This window comes from Bison bison, unplaced genomic scaffold, assembly GCF_000754665.1.
Source record: "Bison bison bison isolate TAMUID 2011002044 unplaced genomic scaffold, Bison_UMD1.0 scf7180017864495, whole genome shotgun sequence".
In the NCBI taxonomy this organism is placed as follows: Eukaryota; Metazoa; Chordata; class Mammalia; order Artiodactyla; family Bovidae; genus Bison; species Bison bison.
In genome coordinates, this window is record NW_011495054.1 from 13913821 (window position 1) to 13926407 (window position 12587).

Sequence of the window (12587 nt, forward strand, 5' to 3'; positions counted from 1 at the left end):
AAAACTATAGCCTTGACTAAATGGACCTTTGTTGGCAAAGTAATGTCTCTGCTTTTGAATATGCTATCTAGGTTGGTCATAACTTTCCTTCCAAAGAGTAAGCCTCTATTGATTTCATGGCTGCAGTCACCATCTGTAGTGATTTTGGAACCCGAAAACGTAAAGTCTGTCATTGTTTCCCCATCTACTTGCCATGAAGTGATGGGACCAGATGCCATGAGCTTAGTTTTCTGAATGTTGAGCTTTAAGCCAACTTTTTCACTCTCCTCTTTCACTTTCATCAGAGGCTTTTTAGTTCCTCTTCACTTTCTGCCATAAGGGTGGTGTCATCTGCATATCTCAGGTTATTGATATTTCTCCTGGCAATCTTGATTCCAGCTTGTGCTTCCTCCAGCCCAGCATTTCTCATGATGTACTCTGCATATAAGTTAAATAAGCAGGGTGACAATGTGCAGCCTTGATGTACTCATTTCCCTATTTGGAACCAGTCTGTTGTTCCATGTCCAGTTCTAACTGTTGCTTCCTGACCTGAATATAGGTTTCTCAAGAGGCAGGTCAGGTGGTCTGGTATTCCCATCTCTTTCAGAATTTTCCACAATTTATTGTGAGCCACACAGTCAAAGGCTTTGGCATAGTCAATAAAGCAGAAATAAGATGTTTTTCTGGAAGTCTCTTGCTTTTTCAATGATCCAGTGGATGTTGGCAATTTGATCTCTGGTTCCTCTGCCTTTTCTAAAACCAGCTTGAACATCAGGAAGTTCATGGTTCACATATTGTTGAAGCCTGGCTTGGAGAGTTTTGAGCATTACTTTACTGGCGTGTGAGATGAGTGCAATTGTGTGGTAGTTTGAGCATTCTTTGGCATTGCCTTTCTTTGGGATTGGAATGAAAACTGACCTTTTCCAGTCCTGTAGCCACTGCTGAGTTTTCCAAATTTGCTGGCATACCGAGTGCAGCACTTTCACAGAATCATCTTTTAGGATTTGAAATAGCGCAACTGGAATTCCATCACCTCCACTAGCTTTGTTCGTAGTGATGCTTCCTAAGGCCCACTTGACTTCACATTCAAGGATGTCTGGCTCTGGGTAAGTGATCACACCATCGTGATTATCTGGGATGTGAAGATATTTTTTGTACAGTTCTTCTGTGTATTCTTGCCTCTTCTTAATATCTTCTGCTTCTGTTAGGTCCATACCATTTCTGTCTTTTATTGAAACCATCTTTGCATGAAATGTTCCCTTGGTATCTCTAATTTTCTTGAAGAGATCTGGTCTTTCCCATTCTATTGTTTTCCTCTATTTCTTTGCATTGATCACTGAGGAAGGTTTTCTTAGGTCTCCTTGCTATTCTTTGGAACTCTGTATTCAAATGGAGATATCTTTCCTTTTCTCCTTTTCTTTTGGCTTCTCTTCTTTTCACAGTTATTTGTAAGGCCTCCTCAGGCAGCCATTTTGCTTTTTTGCATTTCCTTTTCTTGGGGATGGTCTTGATCCCTGTCTCCTGTACAATATCATGAGCCTCTGTCCATAGTTCACCAGGCACTCTGTCTATCAGATCTAGTTCCTTAAATCTATTTCTCACTTCCACTCTATAATCATAAGGGATTTGATTTAGGTCATACCTGAATGGTCTAGTGGTTTTCCCTACTTTCTTCAATTTAAGTCTAAATTTGGCAATAAGGAGTTCATGGTCTGAACCACTGTCAGCTCCCGGTCTTGTTTTTGCTGAGTGTATAGAGCTTCTCCATCTTTGGCTCAAAGAATATAATCAATCTGATTTCGGTGTTGACCATCTGGTGATGTCCATGTGTAGAGTCTTCTCTTGTGTTGTTGGAAGAGGGTGTTTGCTATGACCAGTGTGTTCTCTTGGCAAAACTCTATGAGCCTTTGCCCTGCTTCATTCTGTACTCCAAGGCTAAATTTGCCTGTTACTCCAGGTGTTTCTTGACTTCACACTTTTGCATTCCAGTCCTCTATAATGAAAAGGATATCTTTTTTGGGTGTTAGTTCTAAAAGGTCTTATAGGTCTTCACATCTTCCTAATCAGAAATAAAAATCCCCCAGTGGATATGCTATAAGTGGCAGAAAGAGGCTGGTTCCTGCTCTGTCTCACTCAGACTCCAAAAAATTAATAATACAAATATCTGTGTAAAACTCAAGTTTTACTTCTTAATAAAAAATTTCAAAAGATCTGTCTTGTGTGATTTATTTAATATTCTCTTAATAGAAAACTTTACAAAGATAATTATATTTCAGATATGTAACTCTTATCAATGAAAAATTGAAATAAACATAGATTGTCCTTCAATTAAACTCATGCACGTATTTAAAGTAATGGCCTTAGAATTTTCACTAATCCATTGACATATTTTCCTACATTTACTGTCTCAGGGAATTCCCAGGTGGTCCAGTGGCTAAGACTCCGTGTTCCCAGTGCAGTCAGCCTGGTTTCATCCCTGGTCGGGGAACTACATCCCACAAGCCACAACTAAGACAGCAGCCAGATAATGAATACATAAATTTTTTTAGGTATCTCACAGTCACACACCTACAGTGTAACACACACGTTCAGTGTGGGGCGAGCTACAGTAGGGCCTCTTCTCCAACCAAACTTTCCCCGAACTGTGTCTTCTCGAACCCACTGCTTGGAACAATTCGTCCTAACAGCCACCACATATCAGGCTCCCTGGGAACACACACTGCTCAGAGCCCTTCAGAGTCTCAATAAAAACGGCCAGGAGCACCATCAGGCCTGCTCCCTGCAGCCTGTGCCCTGTGCCTGCAGGAGAGACGTCCAGGAGGGGTCACTTCATAAGACAGGACATGGGCATGGGGTCCAGAGTGTGGGAAGTTATGCACACAGTAAAGATCCAGGCGTTTAGGAATCAAGGGTCCCACCCCAGGCCTCTCCCCCTACACCTTCCCACCTCAACAGAGAAGAGGCCCCTCCTCCTCACGGCTGAGGGGACACACAGAGGAAGCAGGGCTCCGGCCACCAGGCAGGGGACACACAGAGGAGGGATCGGCTATCCTGCCCAGAAGGGGATGGGCCTCTCTGAGCACTGCTCTGACCTGATCCCGATGCGAGAGGAACTTGTGCCCCAGAAACCCTCTCAGTCCTGACCCTGAGGAGCCCAGGGAGCCATGGACAGACTCAGTCTTAGGGGCCTGAGGGGAGCACACAGGGGTCCCTGAGGTCACAGCGGATACAGAGGAGGCCCCTGAACGAGCTCTGAGGCGGGGACAGTGCACAGAGCAGGTCAGGAGCTGTCCCCTGAGGGCTCTGGTCACCAGGTCACAGGAAGCGTGTCTGGGCCTGGACAGCAGGGGGCGCTCGAGGGCAATTCCTGAGGTGATTAGTGTGGTGAGAGCTGGGCCCAGGCCCTGACACTGCCAGGCAACCACGGCTCAGGGCTCCTGGATGGCACCTCCCACCCCTGGGCCCCAAGAGCCGCGCCCCAGTCCACACCCTGCCCCCCTCAGGCACAGGGACCTGACCCGGGGCCCAGGGAGGGGTCAGAGAGCTGGGGGGTCAGAGAGCTAAGGTGTGGGGGCAGAGAGGTGGGCGGAGTCAGAGAGCTGCGGGGTTATTTGCATGAAAGGCCCCGCCCCCTCTCAGGGTATGAAGAGGGGAAGGAGCGGTGTGGGGACGCTCTGCTCAGCTGTGGGGCCACAGAAGGCAGAACGCCCTGACCGTGTCCACCATGGCCTGGTCCCCTCTGCTCCTCACCCTGGTCACTCTCTGCACAGGTGACTGGATGGGGGGACAGGGGAAGGGCCCTGGGAAGACTCACAGGCCCTCCTCCCTGCTCTCGTGTCTGGACCCCCAAGTCACCATCTCTGTCTCTCCCCCTTCCAGGATCCTGGGCCCAGGCTGTGCTGACTCAGCCGCCCTCCGTGTCCGGGTCCCTGGGCCAGAGGGTGACCATCACCTGCACCGGAAGCAGCAGCTACGTTTCGCGTGGCAATCATGTGAGCTGGTACCAACTGATCCCAGGATTGGCCCCCAAAACCCTGATCTATAATAGTAACAAACGACCCTCGGGGGTCCCTGACCGATTCTCTGGCACCAAGTCCGGCAACACAGGCACCCTGACCATCGCTTCGCTCCAGGCTGAGGACGAGGCTGATTATTACTGTGCGTCTGCTGACCTCAGTCTTACTGGTCCCACAGTGCTCCAGGTCAGGAGGGAAGTGAGACAAAAACCTTCTGTCCTCTCAGAGTCGGGGCTCTGGGGGCGGAAACATCTTCTGCAAAGGCAGCCGCTTCATTTGATGTTTGGCCTAAGACTGTGCTCAGTCACACCACGGAACTTGGTCCAGAAAAATCTGTTCACATCTTTCTTAATTCACCCCTTCTCCAGCTTTCCTTTGCAGCAATACATTGTCTGATTTTCTCAACTTGAGCAGAAATCCCCAGTGCCAGGGTCAGGTGCCCTGGGGTCAGAGTCCATGATGGGTTGGGTCAGAACCAGAGGAACACAGTACAGTTCTGTCTGACTCTGGACTCATCAGAGCATCCATTATGTGTCCTAGTCCCAGCAGCTCTCCTTCTCTCTGAGGCTAGTAGTGGACGCAGGGGGGTCCCTGCTTGGTTCCCTGGCTTCAAGTCTGGAGTTCAGGCTCCTTGGCCATCACTGGGCTGAGCTGAGGCCCAGGATGCTGCTCCCACCTTTCCTGTGACAGCCTCTCAGGCTCACCCAGGGCTCCAGGGTCCTGGCCAGGCAGCCTGGGAACCTCCTCCACTGGCCTTTGCCCACATGGGAAGCAGGGTGCTCCCTGGAGAGTGACTTTCCTGCACCTGGGCCCCAGGGGACATGAGAGCTGTCAGCTGTGAGCAACAGTCTTGCCTCTTACTTCCGCTTCTCTATCCGGGGGGGCAGTGCCTAGACCTGAGGTCCAGGCTAGGATGGATGGGAAATTACACAACAAAAATGTCAGTAAACTTGAGTTGCAGTGATACCTGGACAGAGGATAAGAGACCCAGGGGAGGGACTTTCTCCATGTCAACAACTTCGTCTCAAGAGCAGGGTCCTGGGGGCCCTCCTCCACGACCTGGACCCCTCCCTTCATGTCCTCACTCCTGAACCTAGACTGTCCTTTAGGGAAAGTGATGGGATGTGGGTTTGGAGGCCTTTGCCCTGCCTTGCGCTCTTGGCATCTGGGCACAAGGCATGGGGCATCCATGCTTCCTGTCAGCTTCTCACCCTCCTTCAAGGGTGGTGCTGATGGTTCTGTCCTTTACCAGTTCCTCTCTTCACCTATTTTCCTATTTTTCCTTACACAATTATGCACGCATTAGAATAATAGGAAAAGGATTTAGTATGAACATTTTGTTTGATATGAGATGATTCTCACAAACACATGTTGAGAAAAGAAAATAATCTTATGAATTTTATTAAATAGCTAAGTTACAAGAACATCTAATCTGAACACAAAACCATAATTTTACTTTACATTGATTAGCATTATTTTTGTCCCTTAATTTTTCCCAATTAATGGAGACATTAAGTCCTCCTGCAGGAAATTACACGTATGTAAATGAGTATGTACCAGCAGTACTACAATTGTGTCTAGGTGTTTCTATTTTTACATGGATTTTATTCTTGGTTCTAAATGTATTTTTAATATGTCTTAATATAAAATACAACTTGTAGATAGGAAAAATAACATTCAGTATCAGTATCAAGTTCTTAAATTTTGAATTTTTTGTTAACTTTCTGATTAGAACATTTTGATCAATACTTAATGTTAGTGGCTTGTAATATTTCCTCATAAATTTTTTGGGTATATGTACAAATGTTTTAACTAATTCTCAAAAAACTAGGAAATATTGCATCCTTTTTCAATGTTTTTAAAAAGACATGCATACAATGCAAATCGATTAGAACAATGTAGTGGCTCAAGTTTGTTACATATTTCAGGTGAGGAAATGCATGTTATGTCTTTTTGTGGGCTAATTCAATAGTAAGATTTCCATATTTTTCCAAGGAAATTAATCTTGCTTGTTTTCTCTACTAGCTCACCGATGCACCTTCCTAGAAAAGTTTGCATTTTACCTCCTTAATTCTAGAGGTTATTTTTGCTTTTTGTTTTTATTTTTCACATGTGCCCAGCAGGCGGCGCTGTGGGACTGCCCTGGGGTCCATCCACAGCTGCTCAGGGAGCATCACTGACTCCTGGAGCTGGGCTGGGGGCGGCGCGTGCACTCCTGGGGGCACTCAGCAGTGTGTCGTCTCTGGCTGCAGAGTCCCCTGTCATGTGGTCTCAGCAGGTGCTTCCTCCAGGGTCTCCCAAGAGGGAACTCCCCTCCACCCCCTGAGTCTGGGCTGTGAGCTGAGCTCCAGCATCAGGGCTGAGAGATGGGCTGGGCGGATCCTGGGTGGACCCCTATTTGCATGGCAGCCCCTCCTCTGGCAGAGGCTGGGCGAGAAAAGAAGACCTGGGGCAGCCCAGCCCCACTATGGGGACCAGGAAGCTGTGAGCACCATGGCCTGGACTCCTCTCCTGCTCATGTTCCTCTCTCACTACACAGGTAGGCACAGGCCCCAGGCACCAGGGCTCAGTCCCAGCCTCATCAGCCCCTGGGGCGCAGACTCTGGGAACCTTTCCTGCAGCTCCTGCCCCATCTCCCCTGTATTGTGTCTGCAGGTTCCCTCTCCCAGCCTGTGCTGACTCAGCCGGTCACCGTCTCTGCATCTCTGGGAGCATCAGCCAGACTCTCCTGCACCCTGAGCAGTGGCTACAATGTTAGCAACTATAGCATATACTGGTATCAGCAGAAGGCAGGGAACCCTCTCCGGTACCTCCTGAGGTTCAAATCAGACTCGGATAAACACCAGGGCTCCGGGGTCCCCAGCCGCTTCTCTGGATCCAAAGATGCCTCGACCAATGCAGGGCTCCTGCTCATCTCTGGGCTGCAGCCCGAGGACGAGGCCGACTACTACTGTGCTGTGTGGCATGGCGACACTAACGCTTACACGGAGCTCCAGACCAGTGAGGAAGTGAGACAGAAACCTCCTCCACTCACCCCTGCTCGTGGCTTGGATGAAGTCTAGTTCAGGGGGTGACTTCCAACTGTCAGATGTTAGACAAGCAACCGATTTTCCTCAAACCAGCAGATTTGATAATATTGTATCTTTTGCTTCAGTTTAGCTTTTAGATTGCTAAGTACTCTTATCCAATGCAGGTTTTCTTGGGCAAACATTGCTTGTTCAGAGATAAAAACTTTTCGATGAAGACATTGGCTGAGCCCAGAAGAGGTGGTTTCAGGCCAGGCCCAGCTCAGGGTCAAGGGCTCAATAAGACAGGCTTCTGTGAGTGTTTCACTTGGGATTTTGTGACATAAAAGCCAATAAGCAGAAATGAATTGTATTTTCATTATCATTGTATTATCATTACTGGAGGTAATGACCCTCTAGTTTCTGAAAATAAAACCACTAACTTGTATGATACAATCAATAGAAAACACTTAAAGATAAATCTGAGGAAGATCAGAAGGCTGTGCCCTGAAAAGACGAACATGCAAGAGAAATTAAAGGCACAGTGAACAGTTACTCCTCATCTGTCGTTCAAAACCCTGAGTGTCACTGAGATAAGTCATTAAAAGTAGCACAACATCACATTGTAAAGCAATTTGTTGTTCAGTTGCTAAGTCGTGTCTGACTCCATGGACTGCAGCACACCAGGCTTCCCTGTCCCTCACCATCCTGGAGTTTGCCCAAGTTCAAGTCCACTGGGTCCATGAGGCCACCCAACCATCTCAACCTCTGTCATCGCCTTCTCCTCCTGCCCTCAATCTTTCCTAGCAAAAGGTGTTTTCCAATGAGTCATAAATATGAAATTATGCTGAAAATTAATGAGAATGAATAGGGAAATGTTCAAGTCCACAATTATTAAAAATAGTATATAATTTTAAAATTATGTAAATTTAAAAGTAGTTCAAAAATGTGTTACTTTGGTCCCAGAAATAAAAAAAAACTTAAGATTTGACTGTATTTGTATGATAATAATAAACATTCAGCAAGAAAGATAAAAGAAAATTTGAGCAAGAGTGAAATATTTTCTTCCAGGAAAACAGTGAGTAGCCGGGCTGTGCAGGCCCTGCGTTATTTACAGTGTTGCTTCCTTATACCTGTTTCCCTTGAGAACTTGGAGGGGTGTAAGCAGCTGGGACGGGGCAGAGCCCTTAGAGGTCAGAAGGAAGGACGGTGGTTCCTGACACCACACAAGGGTCACTCTGCCTGCTCAGAGTCAGGCTCTGTAGCAGTGACGTGCCACCTGCCCCCTCCCCGCTGAGCACAGAGTCCTGAGCGCAGTCTGCGGTGTCTCAGCCGGGCCCATTGTCCAGCTCAGTGCTCAGGTCCTCTAGGCCTGGAAAGAGTGGCAGAGCTGGCAGTGTGAGGTGTCCGGGAACCAACAGGTCCCAGGCAGAGACCCCGGACCACGATGCCTGCGGGTCTCCAGCCCTCAGGAGCCGCGATTGGTCCTTTGGCTCCAGACGCGGTCACTCAGCTTCCTTGACGACTGGGGGCTCCTATCCTTGGATGAAAGAGGAGAAGGACAGGGGTGATGCTGATCCGGGCACCTGGACACAGGTGGTGCCACCACAGTCACCTTCATTCCGTGTCCTGGGAGTTGGGAGCAGAGTTAGCCTCCCTCAGAAAGGTGGCTTCTGCTTCCCAAGCCTATGAGGAGTGAACACGTGGCAGATGTTTTATTTAACTTGGGAAAGAGGAGACCAGGAACTAGTACAGTGGGGTCACGGAGTATAAAAACAAAATGCTTATTATCCACTAGGAAAGGACCTCGAAGCAAGCTCTGTGTGTGTGTGTGTGTGTGTGTGTGTGCGCGCGCGTGCGTGTGTAAGGCACTGCTTCATTTCTAAGGAAGGAGAAAGCACCCCCGTCCTGCACGGTCAGGAGGCTGCTTCCACGGGATCGTCACTGTCCTGACCGGAGCTTGAATTAAAGGAATATGTGTCCCAGACGCCCCCTCAGTCCTGACCCCTGAGCTGCCAAGCGCGCTGTGAACAGACTGACCCTGAGGGTCGGAGGGGAGCCCACAGACGGCCCTGAGGTCACAGGGGACACAGAACGGGCTCCTGGCCTGAAGGCAAGAAGGAGACAGAGCACAGAGCGGGTCAGGGGCTTCCCTGAGGGCTCTGGTCACCGGGTCACAGGATGTGTGTCTGAGCCTGGACACCAGGGGGCGCTCGGGGGCCGTTCCGAGGGTGGTTAGGGGGATGGGAGCTGGGACCCTGGCGCTGCCTGGTGGCCTCTGCTCACGGCTCCCAGCTGTGACCTCCCACCCCAGGGCCACACACAGCCCCGCCCCAGTGAACCCACTGGCCACCCTCAGGCACAGGGGCCTGACCCAGTGCCCAGGGCCGGATGGGTGGGAGTCATTTGAATGAATGGACCCTCCCCCTCTCAGGGTATGAAGAGGGGAAGGAGTGATGTGGGGACGCTCTGCTCAGCTGTGGGGCCACAGACGGCAGGACGCCCTGACCGTGTCCACCATGGCCTGGTCCCCTCTGCTCCTCACCCTGGGTGCTCTCTGCACAGGTGACTGGATGCAGGGACAGGGGAAGGGCCTGGGGAAGACTCACAGGCCCTGCTCCCTGCTCTCGTGTCTGGACCCCCGAGTCACCATCTCTGTCTGTCCCCCCTTCCAGGATCCTGGGCCCAGGCTGGGCTAACTCAGCCGGCCTCCGTGTTCAGGACTTTGGGTCAGAGGGTCACCATCTCTTGTACTGGAAGCAGCAACAACATTGGGGGTTATTATGTGAGCTGGTACCAACAGCTCCCAGGAAAGGCCCCCAGACTCCTGACCTATGAAATTAGCAAACGACCCCCAGGGGTCCCAGATCGAGTCTCTGGCTCCAAGTCTGGCAACTCAGCCTCTCTGACCAGCTCAGTTCATGCTGAGGACGACACTGATTATTACTGTTTCTCATGGGCTGACGGCTTGAAAGTTTGCACAGTGCTTCAGGCCAGAGAGAAGGAGACAAAAACCTGCTTCCCCCACAGCAATGGGGCTCCAGGGCAAGGTGTTTGCCCCTCCCTTCCTGGAGTCCCTGAGACCACGGAACCCAGCAGACTGAGTGTGCCCTGACTGCAGCTCCGCTGCCCCCTCAGCTCAACTCCCCTCGCTAGGGCAGCGGTACACAAGGGGTGGTCATACACCCATGGATGATGGAGCTGCTGACTGCAGTTGCCCCCGGCTCCCAGGTCAGAGTCGGCAGCACAGAGCAGGGGGGTCAGTGCTGCCCTTGCTGGGTCACTGGACAGTGAATGCACATCTCTGAGCTTCCGCCACAGAAGCATCTCCTGTTAAAGGAAAAGGAAATGGAACCCAGACTTTCTACAAGCAATTTCCACACAGTCCAGGATCCAGTAAAAATCGTCACTTCTATCAAGAACCAGGAAATTAATTATTGAAGGGAAGTGAGATTGCATAGACATTAATGCTGAGATGCCTCAGATGAGGAAATCAGGTGACAGATATTTTTAGGGATAAGTCTTCAAATCTATTTGATGAGCAAATACAAACACTCTTGGGTCCTAAGGAAAAGGAGATAAATGAAAGAAAAAAAAAGAATCATGAGAAAAAGTAGTCAGAATCATTTGAAAATAAAATACATGGAAATAAAAGAGAATTCTCTGTATGTTATCAAAGACATGTAAAACTTATTATTTAATTCATTTATTTGTTCACTGACAGAGTGTTTGGTGACAGGAAAAAAGGCAGCCTCTACTTCTTCATAAGGCTCCCAGGTGTCATTAGTGGTAAAGAATCCGCCTGCCCATGCAAGGGACATAAGAGATGTGGGCTCTGTCCCCGGGTTGGGAAGACCTTCTGGAGGAAGAAACGGCTACCCACTCCAGTGTTCACGCCTGAGAATCCATGGACAGAGGAGCCTGGTGGGCTACAGTCCACGGGGTCACAAGAGTCAGACAGGATTGAGAACCAAGCCGCTGAGCAGCACCTTGCTCCCACTCTCACCGCCGTGAACGTTCCCCACGTCCGCCACCAGGGGGCGCTGTGCACCTGCTCAGAACTGGCAAAGCCTCACCACACCCACATGGTCCCCTGAGCTGGTCCTGCTCCCGGGCTCAGCGGCCTGAGTTGGACGTGGCGGCAGGTGCTTCCTCTCAGGGGACAGACTCAGAGCCGCGGCCCCCAGGCCTCCTGCTGGGAGTGAAGCTGCACCCGGGGCCGAGCACCCAGAAGTGGAGGGTGAAGGGGTCAGGTGGTCATCAGTCCCCACCCTCTTCCCACAAAGAGAGGAGGGGAGGAGCCCCCAGAGCCCACCCCGTGCACCCCTCCAGCTCTCCTCAGCCTGCTCCCGCTGCTCCTCATCTCTTTGCTCAGTCTCCGCTCCAGCTCACCTCATTCATGACTTTCCCCCAATCATGAGCCTCTCTCTCTACAAACCTGCACTGTTGACCTGCATGGTCATGACCATGTCAGAAGGTCATGGACGTGTTTCCGATCTTCCTGAACTGGACACTCACTTCCTCGGCCCCTCCTTGAACCTCTCTAACCCCTTCCTTCCCAAGAAGCCTCAGGTCTCTGGGTCTATATGTGACCCAAGTTCGTTATCCCTCTGCTCCTCTCCAGGTTCCCTTTGTTTCCCAGGGGATCCATGAACCCCTCTAGTAGCTGATTTATCCTGAGTGCTCACACTCCGATCTGTGTGCACATCAAGTGAAGAATCGGGTGGGAGGAGAAACCCTGGTCCTGAGATGAGGGAAACGATTTCTGGATTTCTGGCTGAGGAGTGTCTGTGCTCAGCTGCTGTGGGATTGATTTTATGCACAGTGAGCAGAGAAGCTGCTGGGGCCCTCACTGGAAAAGCAGATGCTCTCCCTGGGCTCTACCCCAGGAGGCATTACTGCTGGTCTGTCTGACCATGTCTATGGTCACGTCTGAGATTCCTGAGAACAGCTGATCTGCCTTGTCATGTCCTGTGTCTCATCTCAGATCTGAGGCTGACCCATGGCTCTGATAACTCAGCCTGCCCTGTTTCACAGGTAGAACGTCCTGCTAAGACATGAAAATCCCTCAGTGGAGATCCATAAGTATTAGAAAGACTGGTTCTGGCCCTGCCTCGCTCAGAGGCCAGTAGAATTAAGAATGCCAATATCTTTCTAAATATGTTCTTTTACTTAATAATAAAATTTCATAAGATACCTCTCATGTGATTTAGTTAAAATTGTATTTAGTGAACTGAACCTACAAAGAGAATGATGTTTTAAAGACAGTACCGAGGCAATGCAAAATTAAACAGAACCAGGGTCCGACACAACTTAGCGACTCAACACTTCCTTCAGTTATATTTATGCACCTATTTAAAGTGACGACTTAGATTTTCACTAATCCGTGAACACATTGTGGTTCATTTACAATCTCAGAGTCACACACCCACAGTGCAACACGCACGTGCACTACAGGGTAACTGCCTTGGCTGTTCCTTTCTAACCAAACACTTCCTGAGCTGTGTAATTTCAAAACCAGTTTGGGAGGGTTGACTCTAAGAGCTCTTATCACCAGGTCACAGGGAGTGTGCCTGGATGGGACACA

The 12587-nt window shown here is 49.8% G+C and overlaps 2 protein-coding genes and 1 gene segment (V, D, J or C); all 3 read left to right on the forward strand.

The window, feature by feature from the left end:
* Positions 1-3638: 3638 nt before the first annotated feature.
* LOC104980177 lies at positions 3639-4406 on the forward strand. The segment is given in 2 exon segments: positions 3639-3749; positions 3859-4406. Coding segments are annotated over 2 exon segments (579 nt in total).
* A 1989-nt stretch (positions 4407-6395) lies between these two features.
* LOC104980176 (immunoglobulin omega chain-like) lies at positions 6396-8035 on the forward strand. Its single transcript, XM_010828825.1, has 2 exons — positions 6396-6534; positions 6651-8035. The coding sequence occupies exons 1-2, from the start codon at positions 6489-6491 to the stop codon at positions 7055-7057; spliced, it is 453 nt and encodes a 150-aa protein (XP_010827127.1). The 5' UTR covers positions 6396-6488; the 3' UTR covers positions 7058-8035.
* Positions 8036-9436: 1401 nt separating this feature from the next.
* Positions 9437-12587, forward strand: part of LOC104980240 — a 7345-nt gene continuing 4194 nt past the window's right edge. The window contains exons 1-3 of the mRNA XM_010828877.1: positions 9437-9565; positions 9676-10050; positions 11038-11248. Coding sequence (XP_010827179.1) covers positions 9457-9565; positions 9676-10050; positions 11038-11248 — 695 coding nt within the window. The 5' untranslated portion in view covers positions 9437-9456. The remainder of the gene's footprint in view (positions 9566-9675; positions 10051-11037; positions 11249-12587) is intronic.

Excerpts from the sequence above, each read along its gene's own strand:
- LOC104980176 (XM_010828825.1), top strand. The coding sequence starts at position 6,489 with ATGGCCTGGACTCCTCTCCTGCTCATGTTCCTCTCTCACTACACAG. Across the intron at positions 6,535-6,650 it reads GTTCCTCTCTCACTACACAG|GTTCCCTCTCCCAGCCTGTG; the intron begins GTAGGCACAGGC and ends TTGTGTCTGCAG.